The 14,519-nt window shown below is 38.2% G+C and overlaps 1 protein-coding gene across 1 annotated transcript in view; it reads left to right on the top strand.

The window, feature by feature from the left end:
* GRID2 (glutamate ionotropic receptor delta type subunit 2) overlaps window positions 1-14,519 on the top strand; it is a 765,251-nt gene that overhangs the window by 160,165 nt on the left and 590,567 nt on the right. The window contains exon 2 of the mRNA XM_063336608.1: window positions 2,672-2,827. Within this exon, the coding sequence (XP_063192678.1) occupies window positions 2,672-2,827 (156 nt within the window). The remainder of the gene's footprint in view (window positions 1-2,671; window positions 2,828-14,519) is intronic.

Raw genomic sequence — 14,519 nt, 5'->3', positions numbered from 1 at the left:
GATCTATGGTTACAACTTTTTTTGTAATAGCCTACATATTTATTTGTTTTACCTCTGGAGATAGTCCTACACTACAGCATGGGTAATGTCTCAATTCTGTGAAGTAGCTTGTTTAAAATGTCAGATGGAGTATTGGTTAGAGGAGAAATTTTTAAATTTGCATGTGATACATGGAGCCATAAATGAAATAAGCAGTGGTCAGCACAAAACTGGAGCAATTGCACTACAGCGAGAAAGAGTGGCGTTTGTGAAGGCTGCATGGAGTTTCATCTAATCTGCTTCCTTATAAAATCCATGTGCCATCAACAATAGGATTTGTGTCAGGCTGAGGAATGGGAGAAAAAGCATAGGAGTTTATTAGGGATATCTGTGCATGAAAGAAACAGAAAAGTTCTCAAGAAGGTTCATCTGTTGAGAAACTTGATCCCGGACTGGTGAATGCACTGTCTTGGGAGCAGCTCTCCGCTGCCCAGTGGAAGGACTATGGGGCTTGAGGGGATTTTTGTGATGGCACATGCAAAGGAACACTGATAACTTGGACTTTTCCGTATCCTCTACTCAATAAATGGCCTGGATTATTCTGGGGACTAAACCAGGCTTAAGATGACATTTCCCAGCTGTAGAATAAGAAGCTGTACTCTGCAGCGTTGGCTGGAAGGCCTTTGTTTTGCCATGCTGTTCTCCAACATAGTCAACAGCTGCCCTGCGTGTGTGCGTGAAACCTGTGCGTGTTCACTTCCTTCCCATGTGGTGTTTGTTACAGAATTACTCCACAGGGATAGAATATGACTAATTGCTATCATTATTTTCCAACTTTTTTTTTTCCTTCTTAATTTTAACCTTCTTACTTAGTAGCCATATAAAATTGTACCTTCAAATGTTTATCAACAATGTTTGCTGGGCTATGTTAGCATCATGAGTATAGCTGCATCCGCAAAATGAAGCGTGTGTGGTTCTGATTTGAACTGTTCCGTGAGGTTAGAAACAAACACGTTTTAATGTACACCACTGGACAAAGTCTTTTGTACCCTTAAATGCTACCTGGATACAGAAATAGTCATCTTTGTAGAGAAGACATGGTTTGCAGCATCTTGCATACCATGCGTATTTTCAGCCATGTGTGGCTTTGCTTTATGGAGCTAGATAAAACAAGGGAAATCGAAACGGGGGCAAAGGAGAAAATGAATGTTTTCAGCTGAGATTTGCACAGAGATGACAGGTGAATGAGGTGGAGAAGTAAAGAACAGCTGTTCCAGATGGCAGCAGCTTCAGGAGGGAAAATGCTGGAGTCAAAGCGGTCAGATTGTAGGGAGAGATGACGCTCATGTAGGATGAGTGGTGCTGGCAGGGACATGAGCATTGGAGGTCAGTGGAAAAAACATGATAAACACTGTGTATGAAGTTTATTTCTCTTAAAGTAGCCGTTTCCTGTAAATGGATCTTTTTCAGTTCTTTTCAACACTGATTGCAGGTATTTATCTGAAATCACCGGTGATCAGCATTTTCTATTATCTTTGGCTGCCTCACCACATACAGTTCCTTAGTTTATTGTGTTGACAATGGACACTTAAGAATAAATAAATCTGAAAATGGAAGAAGTTTCATAATTATTTACTACAGTTTTCAAAAGTCTGTTTTTGAAGCATCCCTTCTGTGTCTTTATTCTGCTGCCTGGAAATGAAAGCTTTGAAGGTGCTTGAAAATCTAACAGCCCTGATTTGAGGGTTTTAAACAATATAGCATTCTTCATAGGACGATAACAGTGTAATTTGAGCCATCTCTGCATAATTAGTTCCTACAAGAAGCAAATGTAAAATAATAGGAAATTAGTGATGCTAAAAGTGACACTATAGTTTAAAGAAAGCAAAAGAAGCTAAAAACTTCTGGATTAGCCTTGGAGTTCTTTTTCAATACACCTGAAGAATTGGCTGTGCAAGGGTTGGATGCGCTCTGCCAGCTCCTCCCGAGTTTAATGGTTTCCTGTTTACAATGCTCTGCTTGAATGTTTTGGGGGAAAAGGCAGAACAGTCACTTTCTGTCAGATTTATAAAGGCAGAAATTATTTTAATTAACTGCTTAAACTTAATTTACTGACTTCAAGACTGAGACAGTTAGCTGGAGTGGTTGTTTTACAAATCCAATAGGAATTAGACCTGAAATAGTTTATATCAGCTGCTGACCTGTCTATTGATCGTGGTTGTCAATTCTAACTCATTTTCCCAGTGCTGCTACTATTGTAGGCTTATTCTCACCTCATTTGAACTTAATATTTTTTAATTGTCACTAGACATGATGTTAAACGTATATCCTGGCCTGTTGCAGTCATTTGATGTATTAAATGGCACCTTTGGAAAGGTAATTGGTTCTCATTTCTTGGCCATGTTCCTATACAGATAATTTGTTTTGAGCTTAACTAGATTTCCCCAATATTTCTAGCTGGAATCAATGCTTCTCTTCAATTTATGTCTTAAATTATGTCAAAATGTAGAAATTCTGCCTATTGTGAAGTAACTTCTGGGCTCTGTGTTGAGAGTACTGCCTTTCAGGAGTGAGTGAAGTGATGATGTTATAGCATAAAATATGTCTTAAGTGGTTATGATAAATGCTTTGGGATACTGCGGGTGAAAGGTGCAAAGTGATTTTTTTTCTTTTTTTTTTCTTTTTTTCCCAGGGGCAATTTTTGATGAATCTGCCAAAAAAGATGAGGAAGTTTTTCGAATGGCAGTTGCTGATCTCAACCAGAATGATGAAATCTTACAAACGGAGAAAATCACGTGTTCAGTGACATTTGTGGATGGCAACAATCCGTTTCAGGCTGTTCAAGAAGGTAGGACGTCTAAACAGATTTCCTGCTGTTGTTTCTGCAGAGACGTGCAAAATACTACCCTGATCACTTCCTGGCTTTAGGAGACACTTGTAATTTTTGTTGGCTTCTTTTTACATAGAATATCAAATATTGCATTTAATTTGGGATTTAGCTGCTATGGTTTGTGTTGGCCTAGTGACTTCAAGCTATAAACTTAGCTTTTATCCATTTTGTAAGCAGAGGCTCTGGAAACATGGTAGAAAAGTCAGACAAAGTTTGTTTACATCTTTCCTCTTTTGTAGGCTGTTTTGATCTTATCAGACCATTAGTCCTTACTTTTTGACTTCTTAATATGACTTTCCAGTTTCATTTCATGTAACTAACAGCACTTACTTAGTTGGAAAACATAGGTCTTTGTGTGGATAACCTTTTCAGCACATACACCTGAAAAAGTTACCTATTTTATAGGAGGGATTAGAGATAACCTGATGACTCAGAAAGCCACTTGTGTCCAATATGATTTTGTACTCAGTCCGTCCTTTGTCATTCTCCACTTATTGGACAAGAGATGAGGATGTTGCTTTGGGTTCCTGTGATAGTGGTAGGATGATAACAGGACTCAATATTTGAAATCCCTCTGAGCTGGATTAGTAAATCGCTGGTGTGACTGAGCAGTTGTCTGGAAAGACAGCTATATGCAGTTTTAGAAATATGGATTCAAATCTGTTTCCTAAGCATTTGGGTTTTGTTGCTGTTCTGGCACAGTAACTTCTGTCTGAGATGCAGAATATGTTTATTGTAGGTATATATTAAACTTTTCTTAACAAGAAAACAAGATTTTGATGACTTTCTATATCACTATTGGCTGCTCTGTATTGACACTTGAGGTAGAACTTGAGATTTAAGCAGCAAACATGCAAACAGTTGCTCGGATAATTGTGAAATCAAAGGTAAAGAAATACCTGCTTGTCTTCAATGCGCTACTGACAAATCAATGTTATTGAAAAGGTCTTTAATGCTTATATGACATCTTTTTTATCAGTGATATTCTTAATTTTTGAGAGTTTAGGAAGTTTTTTGTTTTGTTAAATTTTACAAGTGGATAGACCTGTGTAATGAGAAGCGCTACAGTCTAGGCTTGATAAAACTGAGGCAGAAAAATAAGTGATTTTGAAGTATTCCAATAAGAATCAATTCAATCTATTTCAATCTAAAAGACCAACATAAAAACTGAAGCTGTCGGATACCTTTAGAATTTAGAGGGGGGAAAATGGGCAACTGAGGTCAATCTTTTTTAGCTACTTTCTGCACTGTTAGTATTTAAGCTTTATTCCAATTCATCCAGGATGGATAATGTTAGGTGGTGTTCTGTGATTAACATTGATTAACACTGACACTTGGCAATTAACTTCCTTTATCATTGTGTAAGAGCAGTTGCAAATTATTTCACAGAACGATGTTTTAAGGAACTTAATTATTTCTAATTTAAAGAAAGCAGGAGTGTCTAGTAAAGTAGAACATTCCAAAGGAGTTAATGACCAGATATTTCAATATTCAATTACTTATTTTTTGCAAAAGTTACATTTATCATTTTTGAAAACATCATACTATAGTCAGTATTTGAAATGTAGATTTGACATATATTTTATTACAATGTGTTGTGGGGAAATGTCTGTTGTGATACTGTTGAGTTCAAGAAAGTATTTGCCACTAAAAACTGTTTCTTGTAAATGCATGGTTAAATACAGCTACGTGTCTAGCAAAGCCTCATGTTAACTACCTTTTTAGTGCCCTGTGTTTAGTTTGGCATAATTTGAGTGAAGAACAAGGACTGCATTTTTTGCATGCATATATCTGTGAAATTTTGCTTGTCAAACTATTTTACCACAGCTACTGTGTTTTCTTTTAATTTTTTGTAACTGAATATAGGTATAAGCTGCACTGTAATGTTTCAGTTACTTTGCACCACTATCCTCCCTTCCTCCTTCCCTCCACATCTTTATATCTCTTGCTCCCTGTTCTTAATTGGATTTTTTACAAGCATTAGGAGAAGGGAAGAGGACCTCTGCACTGTTGCCACATATTTCATGGTTTATCCCTTGGAAAAACACTTAGCTGAAATGCACTATAGTAAACACCAGAGAAAGATCATTGGAATACTCAGGCTGTTTCTGTATTCCATTTGTATAAGAAACACTAGGATGAGGCAAAATCTCATGGTCTTAAATGCGCATGGCATTCAGTATGCCCAAACTTTCCATTTCCATGACAGTGTGACCCTTTCCTTGGAAGCATAACAACAATGGTATGAGTCTGATGTACCATGGCCTCAGGTACCGACCTATCAGGTAGAGCCTAATATGCAAAAATTATACCGTTTATTTATTATTATATTCTACTTATTTATATTCTTTATTATATAAATTGCCTGAAGTTTGCTTTGTTTTAATTCACCGTATCTGTTTTTTTTATAATTTTGGCATTTTTTCATCTTGTCTGAACTATGGAATAGCCTTTAAAAATAAGAGATTTTAATGTTTAGTAAAATGTTAATTTAGAGCATTAGAGCCATAATAATAACTTAAAATTAGTCTACATTTGTCTAAAATATGCCCCTTGTAGTGGAATAGGGAAACTTCTTTAAAAAGTTGCCTAGAATTTTGGATTTCAAAAAGCAAGAAGTCATGAGCAACGATCTGATAAAACAAGACATTATGTACAGAGGAGATATTTACAAATTTGTTCTTCATAATGATCTGCTAATGGACAGCATGTATTATTTCTAGCTTTTATTTAATTTTATTAGCAAAATTCGCAAGTAACTCCCAAACAAGGAAACAGGAACACTCAGATACTTAATATTGATTTTTGGGATATAAAGATAATTAATTTGGGAGGATCATCTGTTGTGTGGTACTTACGGTTCTTCCCTCTGAATCTGTTTTTATAAATTTTTATGGTGCCCTGACATTTCTCTCATGTGTACCTTAGGGCATCTCATTAACAGTTCTGATTGGAGCAATGAGACTGCATGGCAAAGCTGAGTGGTTTTATCCTAGAAGAGCTGTGAATGGCATGCCCCCTAATATCACTGGAAGTGCCCTCAGGGACAATTTATAGGCAAGTTATAGTGCATGGAAATAGGAGGTGAAATTGAGTTCCTTTAAGTTAGGGAAATTTTTCTCCCCTTTGGTGTATGTGCTGTCAGAGAGAGCCGGCAGTGAGCGTGATGCATACGGCTTACGGTACGACTCATGTTTGCATGTCAACATCATGGGGTGGCACAGGCACCCATCAGGATGGGGTGAGGTTGAGGTTGGCAGGGAGGCAAGTCCAGGGCAAGCCCCGTTGGTAGGTTGGGGTAAGGACCAGCGAGGTGCATGGCCAGGTGTACGTAGCTCCAGCCTGATTGGCATAGGGGAGAGTTTGCAGAGCAGGGGAGCGGCCAAGAAGGATGGCTGAGGCATGTGGATGGTGCATCCCAGGCCCTCATGGCACTTGCAGCCTGGTCGCTGAGATCTGTCACGGTGACACACCCCTGTGGAAATGTCCAACGTGGCATGTTCCTTCCTCTCTTACTTTCTTCAAGACAAAATACTTCACAATAGTTACTCTTTTATGTGATGTCTTGAAATATTTGTGTGCTTATGTGAGTGAGAGAGGAAGAATGTTGTGCCTGGCTTTTTTTATGCTGTGTCCATGTTGGATGCTACAAAGGGAATCAGGAATTTAAGTTTTCCTTGTATAGACAATGAAAGAAAGTAGGGATAGTCAGTTTTTGCATGGTAGCAAGTCGGTATTTTAGCACTACAAAACAAGGAATTACAATGCCAGATCCATACTAGTGACAACAATAATAATACATATTGGCATAAACTTTCCTTCCTTTCTTGTAAGACTTCAATTTACAGCAGTAATTAAATAGGGATGGGATAGGCCTGCAAAAGATTTTGAGTTCTACAATACACTTAAACTGTAATTATTTTGAATAGAGTCATGTTTCTCTGTTTCTTTTTAATGGACTGTGTTTTCCTTTCAGTGAGAAATTTGGTTGAAATAAATATATTGCTTCTCTCGTTTGTCAGAAAATTATTGTGTTCTCTTATCTTTCTCTTACTTTTATTATTCTTGTGCTTACTTCAATACACTAATAATTAAAGTCCAAATTTTATGGTTCAAAGCCTGTTATTTCCTCCCATCCTTAATTTATCATTAATAATACGATCATATTGTTGCTGAACGGCTAATGTGAAATATGCAATAGCCTGTGCATTTCTGTGGGATTCTCTGCTGAGTTACCTTGGTAGACAATACTAAATATCTGTTTCAATCCACTGCTAATAAGTCTCTAAACCCTCCTTGTCTTCTAAACATTTTCCACAAAGTTGTATTCTTGCAATACTGATTACTTATGTTTGGGGTAAGGTGCTTTCCGTTGGTGCAGCTAATATTGCCTGACGTAATTCCTGTCCCAAGGCAAGTGGAAGGAGCAGGGCCTTCGGTAACTTGAACCAGTGGTAACACTTTGACTCGTGCTGATCTGCTTCCTTAGGCAGCAGAGTTTCTACAGCCCCCCTGCTGCCATTTCCACTTGCACACTAAGTTATGGAGCAACCTCTGCAGGTGTTTGCAGTGCTTGAGGCATCCACAGCATCTGGAGGGCTGTCTCAGCTTGGTAGGACCCACGTCCAAAGGTGCGCAGGGACCTTGGGGATCCATTGCCAATATTTTAAACCTCATGGAAAACATTTTGGTTTTATTTGGTGCTAACAGTTTTTTATCCTGCGCTTTTCTCCTACCTCCTTTTTTGACAGTATCACGTTTTACCTATCTTAAATAATATCTCTATAGTAATCCAATGTTTTCTTCTATAGGCTACCTATAACGCATGACAAACAGATTTGACTGATGCTGTTTGAAATCTGCTTTGTTTGACAAGTATTCCTATTGCAATCATATATATGTGGGGTTTGTTTTCATTTTTTTTAAACCAACCTTTTTGTCATTCAGGCTAGTCACCAGAGTATGCTTACAGACACCAACTCAAGCCTTCGTAATGGCTTTTGAAAGCTTATTGTGATCAGTGAAGTAAATAAGGCAGTGAGTCATAACTAAATGGGATTCAGCTGTAGAGTAACCGAGGTTTGTAGGGCAGTGATATGTATGAAGGTCACATGCAGGATTTTATTCAAGCAAAGTTTTATGGTCAGAAATTACAGCCTGTTGGATACATCTGCTTTGGCCTTTGGGACTAGATGAATGTAATAAGATTGTCCTTTCCTGTTTCTTTGATTGCTGTAGAAAGCTGTTTAAATCCACAGATTTCATGGACTGCAAAACTTTCTTTCACTTTGTGTCACTTATTCCTTGAATTTTTCAGCTTTCCTTGAGCTGTTTATTAACCAGTACATGTTTGGTTTGAGATTAAACCTTTACAGGGTTGCACTTCTTCACTGCCCTTCCATTTCATTCCTGTTTCTTATTTCCCAATAAAATGGATTTTGATGTGAAATGATATTACTAATACTGAGGAGGAAAAGAAAATTTTAACTGGGTTTTGGACTATAAAAAGTTAAGGGGGAGAAGCATTTCAATAGTGATGTAAAGCTCTGTTGTAAAACCAGAAACTGATGGAAATGTCTGCAACTGCGAATTGCTTGCATCATCAGTCCTTGAGAAAATATGGCAAAAAATCTTTTGAATTACCTATGCCCTGTGCATCCATGTAACGTACCAGCAGCGGTGGCACTGTGCCCTGTTCTCCAAGCGCTAGGTAGCCTGGTACTCTTACACAGGCTTTGTTCTCATTTTAGTCCTGCTAACCCCACAAAATCAATCAGATCTCCAATTTGCATAAATGCACCACGGGAGTCCAAGTGTTGGCAGCTTAAGAAAAAAGGTTTTACAACACTGGTGATAACATCGTGACAGTTGGGAAGACAGGGGTTGCATGGGAGAAGATCAGGGAGAAAGGAAGACTACACTAGAAAAGGGACGTGTAATAGAAGTTTAGTTTAGGAGGTGCAGGATGCATATTTAACACATTTTCAGCAACAATTTCAAAGCTATTGTGCCCTCCCTTTGCCTGGAAGTAATCTACCCAGAGCACACTGCAAACTGTAAAAGGGGGTCAGATTTATTTTGAGTAAGGCCTCGTACTGTTTCAGCAGTTACAGTAATTGCAAGACTTCCACCACTCTCAAGTCGTTGAATTTTGGGCTCCAATGTTTTCTAGTTACTAATTCTTTCTGTAGTAATATTTTCTCCAATTGCAAGACAACTACCATTATCCTTGTTTCCAGTTTGAAAGCAAATTATGGCAGCTGTAAGCTGCACTAGACTTTCAGATACTTAAAGATAAAAACCAATCCTTTATCTTCAGCTCCAAAAAATCCCCCCAAATCCAAATAAATTAAAACAAAATTAAAAAAAAGAAGTCCATCAAGAATGGATTTCTATAGCGTAGTTTAAGCAATGTGAGAAACACAGTTTGAGGAAAAGAGGTGCAAACCCCAGCGGTCCTTAGTGTTCACAGATGGCAAATCTAAAAAATTTAAGCTACAGATATTAGTGCAGTTGAAGAGCCTTTTCTGAGGTATGCTTTCCAAATTGCTGAGCCAAAGGAGGAAAAAAGAGGCTTTCTACAGTGCAGGCTAGGGCAAGATCTTGCCTTCTTTTAGTTACTGTTATCCACATTGTCCCACAGTGTACCTAAAACTCACTGAACATACGCTTTATGACTACTGCTTGTCTTTGTTGTTGTTTAAGGAAAGAATATTAGTGTTTCTATGGAAACCACTTTTCTTCAGGTGACCAGGAAACCCAGTAGCATCCCACTGCTATACCGTGCCGCATCACAGCAATCCGGTGCAGCTATATATCTGGAGGTATTTACGTTAAGACCACACATCAAACCAAGGACTGATGTTTCAGTTTGCACTACCTACCCCATTGCCTTTCTATGGTCTTTTTTTTTTTCATTCTGTTTTCTCATGACTTTAAAACATCGAGTGATTTTCCTAACGCTGATGCCATTTGCCGTTGCCAGTTGCTAAAGTTCGGCTCAACATTAAATCTTATGGCAGATTTTGACATTTCTATCAGAGCTTCCACTTTCAAATGATAGACAGGAATTTTAATAGGCTTGAAAGAATTTCCTTTCCAGGCTTTTGCTTAAAAAGCATGTGACTGTGAGGCAGGCTATTAACCTCTTTACCTCTTTTAAAAAGGTGAGTCAAATAACTGAATAAATAACTGGACAAGTGTGATGCCCTTTGATTGAGGAGTACAGAATGAATTTTATTACATTACTATAGGAGTAGCTAGATAGGCTGATATTCTGCAGTACTTACACTTCAAGTCCAGATTAAATCATTTCTGATTCAATTCGGAAGAATAATTTCTGATTTTGCAATATGCATATTTCCACTTGCAGTTCACAAGTGCCTAAGATATGTTTTCATATATAAAACACAGTGCTTCAGTCTGCTGTGTTAATGTACTCTGACACACTGCTAGTGGATTACTTTTAAGAGAGCTATACAAATTGTGATGTGATTAAATAATATCAGTAGTACGTTTAAATGTTTAAAGCCACTGTGCCTGAAGGCTTTTGGGGTATTTTAACAAACAGAAGTATAGAGACAAAGCAAATGAGAGATGCTTCATTCCTAGATGCTAATTATTTAGCTAGCACCCTAGGCTATCAGTCCCCCAAAGGAATCTCCTTAAATAAGTAATGGATACCCTATCCAGATTTCCTCCCCGTCTTTTTGTGAAGCGATGTCCACCAAAATCACTACAGCAGTCAATCATCACCGTCCAACCAGAAATGTAAATTCCCAGACAGGCCTCACAGCCTGCAAACTTGCAGCAGGTTGTGGCAACTACCGGGCAACAAAGTCCTGCATTCAATGGTTTTCTGCTCTACAGAGTCTTCATTAAAAAAATGTTAATTTGGGATTTTTGCTTTGGCTTTTCCTGGCTAAATTCTTTGAATTAAGTGAAAGTCACCAAGTTGTTTTTTTTTCACCTGACAGTTTAGGTACAAATATGTATTTGACTGTATAGAGATCAGTATTTGCTCTATGCATCTAAATCTGTCTTTGTCTAAAAATCAATGTAATTAATTTATTTTAATTAATTAATTGTTTAATTTAATTCTTCCCTGTGAGCCTTCCTTGCTCTTCTTCCTTCCCTTCTCAAATATCTTTTGTTTCACTTACAAGCTTTTTCTGCTGTTGTAATCTGTTAGCTTTTTGGGGACAGGCTGTATTCTTAGTAAGTACACTGATCCGTATTTGAGGCAGTTGGGTATTTATGTGACGCAAATAATTTAAAATATACTCCTCTCTATGTATATAATCAGAGACAAAGTGTACTTTATGGAGGACAGTAGTGTTTTAAAATCTAATTCTGATAATGAGGAAATGAGCCGTGACACTCTGGAGGTGAAGCCTGAAGTGAATTATGAAGGTCATTCTCTTAGATGGGGAAATTAATTATATTTTAGCCTGGTTCCCTGTTACTTAGACCCTTTATATTGTATACTACCAAGTAATTTTGACTAAATATCAATTTCTGAAAAATTATCTGAGCAAAAGAGCACAGCTACAAGGACAGATTTTGAAACTTGGCAGTGCTTTATTAAAACACTAATCATATCAGAAAACCTTTCATGTTATCTTTTTGAAAGGATGTCTGCTGTGGGATTTTAGTGCTCATTCTGTTCGACTGTTGGTATGCCTTTTGCTTCTGTGATTACTGGCCTTTCTGAAACTTTTTTTTTTTCCTTAAAATCTAATCTTATGCAATTCTTCGTTGTGTAGTCTGAAAGAGTATTGAGGTGATCCAAGCCACTCTGAAGGATGCTGCCATTAAGTGGAGCACTCACAGGGGGAGATGCAACAGGTAGTGTTGGTGGTAATCAGAAAACGTCCCTGAGCACCATTTACACAGCTTGGAATAGACACCGGAGCCTTGCAGAGCCTCTCAAGTGTTACTGACACACAAGAAGGAGTTTGGGATCTTTATGTAAGGGTATAAAGCACTAACATGTGGGACTTAACTGCATGTGAAAATTAAGCACCTGCTTAAAGGCTTTCCTGAGCAGGGATATACTTAAGCAACCCCACATCAGTGACTTAATTTTCTTTGGCAGCTGGTTCATTATTTTGTTTCCTTTAAGGGCATATTTTCTTCAGAAACTTGTAGATCTTAGCAGTGTTTTTGCATCCTGCGCCTCTGGTTGCCCACATGACTATACCAGGTGGCTGTAGCTCCTCTGCTATTGCTGGAGGCAGAAAATGTGGCTGCAGGTCATGGCTATGCCCTGTGATATTTGGAAAAAAGTTTGAAATCACAACGAATCTTCTAGAGTGCCAGGCCACAAAACACAGCTAAATAAGTAAAAGCATACAGAGGTTTTGCTTCTAACACTATGTTTTATGACAAGAGGGTTATGATGTACTGACTCGGTCACCACAAAGTACCAGAGAGCTGTACTCAGAAATTGCAGTTTCTTGTTACAGGTAAACAATTTATGTTCATCTCATCCCTTTGTGACCTGGTGCAGGAAAGGAATCTGGCAAGAAGCTACTTTCTTTTTGAAAAATGTTATGTCTCTTTAGTACCAAGTTGTGGCTCAGTGGCAAGCCTTGCGATAGCCAGCTCTTTCCAAAGGGCAGGGGAGGGGAGTGTGATCCTCGCTTCCAGGTGCAGCCAAATTTTGTACCAGCTTTGCTGTAATGTTGGGTGCCAGAAGCCGAAAGCAAACCATCGTTACTTGGTCAAATACAGAAATAGCCAGCTTCCCTAAGAGAAGAGACTTTTGCATTTCTGAGATGCTGTTTCAGTGAAAAGGGATGTCAAAACTTTGTCCTCTGGACAGGGAAGAGGAATGTTTGGAGAAGACGAAATCCATTCAGACTACCAGAAGAAGTGTAAATAAAAAAAATGCCTTGATATAACAGCTAATGTGCTCTCTAATGGATGCAATCTGAAGTGTGAGGTGATGCAAAAAGATGGATATGTCAAGACACTTGTAAAAAGGCTTAGTAGTTCTACTTGAAACAGGAGAAATTTGAGTTTCTTCCTGAAGTCTTTGCTAATCTTAATTCTCTGGTAGAAGAAAGGAAAAGGGAGTAAATGGGTATAGATGAAGGCAGATGACATCTTTGACTTGGTTTTCTTGCCTTTGCAATAGTTTCTATCTATCTTATATATTTTTAGTTTCATCTTAATTTGGCACTGATGGATCAAATGCTGAGCCAAAATCATACTCTCCTGTGTGCTTAGCTCATTGAGTTCCACACATCATGGGGTAGAAATTGCTTCCTCTGATGAGAAGGGGAGAGAGTCTAGAGATACCTGCACGGCATAAAAGCAAGCAGCACCTTGCCTAACTTGGCTGTGTTAGACAAATACAGTGAGCTTGATTTAAAATAGTAGTAACTGAGTGTAAAATAAACCTCTGAAAACCTAGCTTAAGAAAAACATTTTTAAGTAATTTTCTTTGCTGTGTTAGTTCACCTATGGCATTAAAAGATGTACCATTCTACCTTATCTTTATCTTGAAAAAAATTTGTGACTATTCATTCATACTGGAGCGAGTCCAGCGAAGGGCAACCAAGATGATTATGGGACTGGAGCACCTCCCTTATGAGGAAAAGCTGAAAGAGCTGGGACTCTTTAGCCTGGAGAAGAGAAGGTTGAGGGGGGACCTGATTAATGTTTACAAATATCTCAAGGGTGGGTTTAAGGAGGATGGAGCAAGGCTCTTTTCAATGGTTCCCAGCGACAGGACAAGGGGCAATGGGCACAAGCTAGAACATAGGAAGTTCCATTCAAATACACGGAAAAACTTCTTTACGGTGAGGGTGACAGAGCACTGGAACAGGCTGCCCAGGGAGGTTGTGGAGTCCCCTTCTCTGGAGATTTTCAAGACCCGCCTGGATGCAGCCCTGAGGGATGTGCTTTAGGCAATCCTGCTCTAGCAGGGGAGTTGGACTAGATGATCTCTAGAGGTCCCTTCCAACTCTGAAGATTCCGTGATTCAGAAAAATATTTATTTTTTTTGTATTTCCAGGAAGCAAGATTTTTCTTTCTAGTTTTTGCTAGTAACAACAACTTCTTTCCTAATAGGCAAATTGTATCTTTCAATACCAGGTAACAGCATTATATTGATAGTTCACAGGAATTCTGTAGTTGGAACAATTTTTTCATTGACTTTCATAATTTGAAGGATTAACCTTTTAAAGAAGGTCAGCATCCAGGGAAGCCTTGTGCAAAGTTATTGCTTGTCCCTATGAGTCACACTCAATTCACAATTTTACAAACATAAAACATACTACTTTTTCAATATCTGTCTACTTCTTCTTTGGAGAGCCTTGGAGGAAATCAACGTTTTGTTGTTTATATTGCAATATAGCACAAAGAATTTCTGTTTCTTTCTCTCTGCATAGGATCCCTTGACCCCTTATCAATTCATGCCGGAAAATGTATTATTAAAATTTATTGTGAAGGTGGTTTTTGTGGCAAAAGGGAGGATAAACAATCATAGTTCCTGTAAAGTGCTTAAACCTTCCGCTAGCTGAGCCTTTAGGTCAGTAAGGCTTACTTGAGGTAGGTTCTGATCCTTCACAGACAAAATGCCATCAAAAATAATTTGACAGGTTGCAATGTGTTATGTAGCATCAAAATTCTTTAAGAATTG

This window comes from Chroicocephalus ridibundus, chromosome 5 (genome assembly GCF_963924245.1).
Source record: "Chroicocephalus ridibundus chromosome 5, bChrRid1.1, whole genome shotgun sequence".
NCBI classification, from domain to species: domain Eukaryota; kingdom Metazoa; phylum Chordata; class Aves; order Charadriiformes; family Laridae; genus Chroicocephalus; species Chroicocephalus ridibundus.
This window is presented reverse-complemented; position numbering and strand designations above follow the sequence as displayed.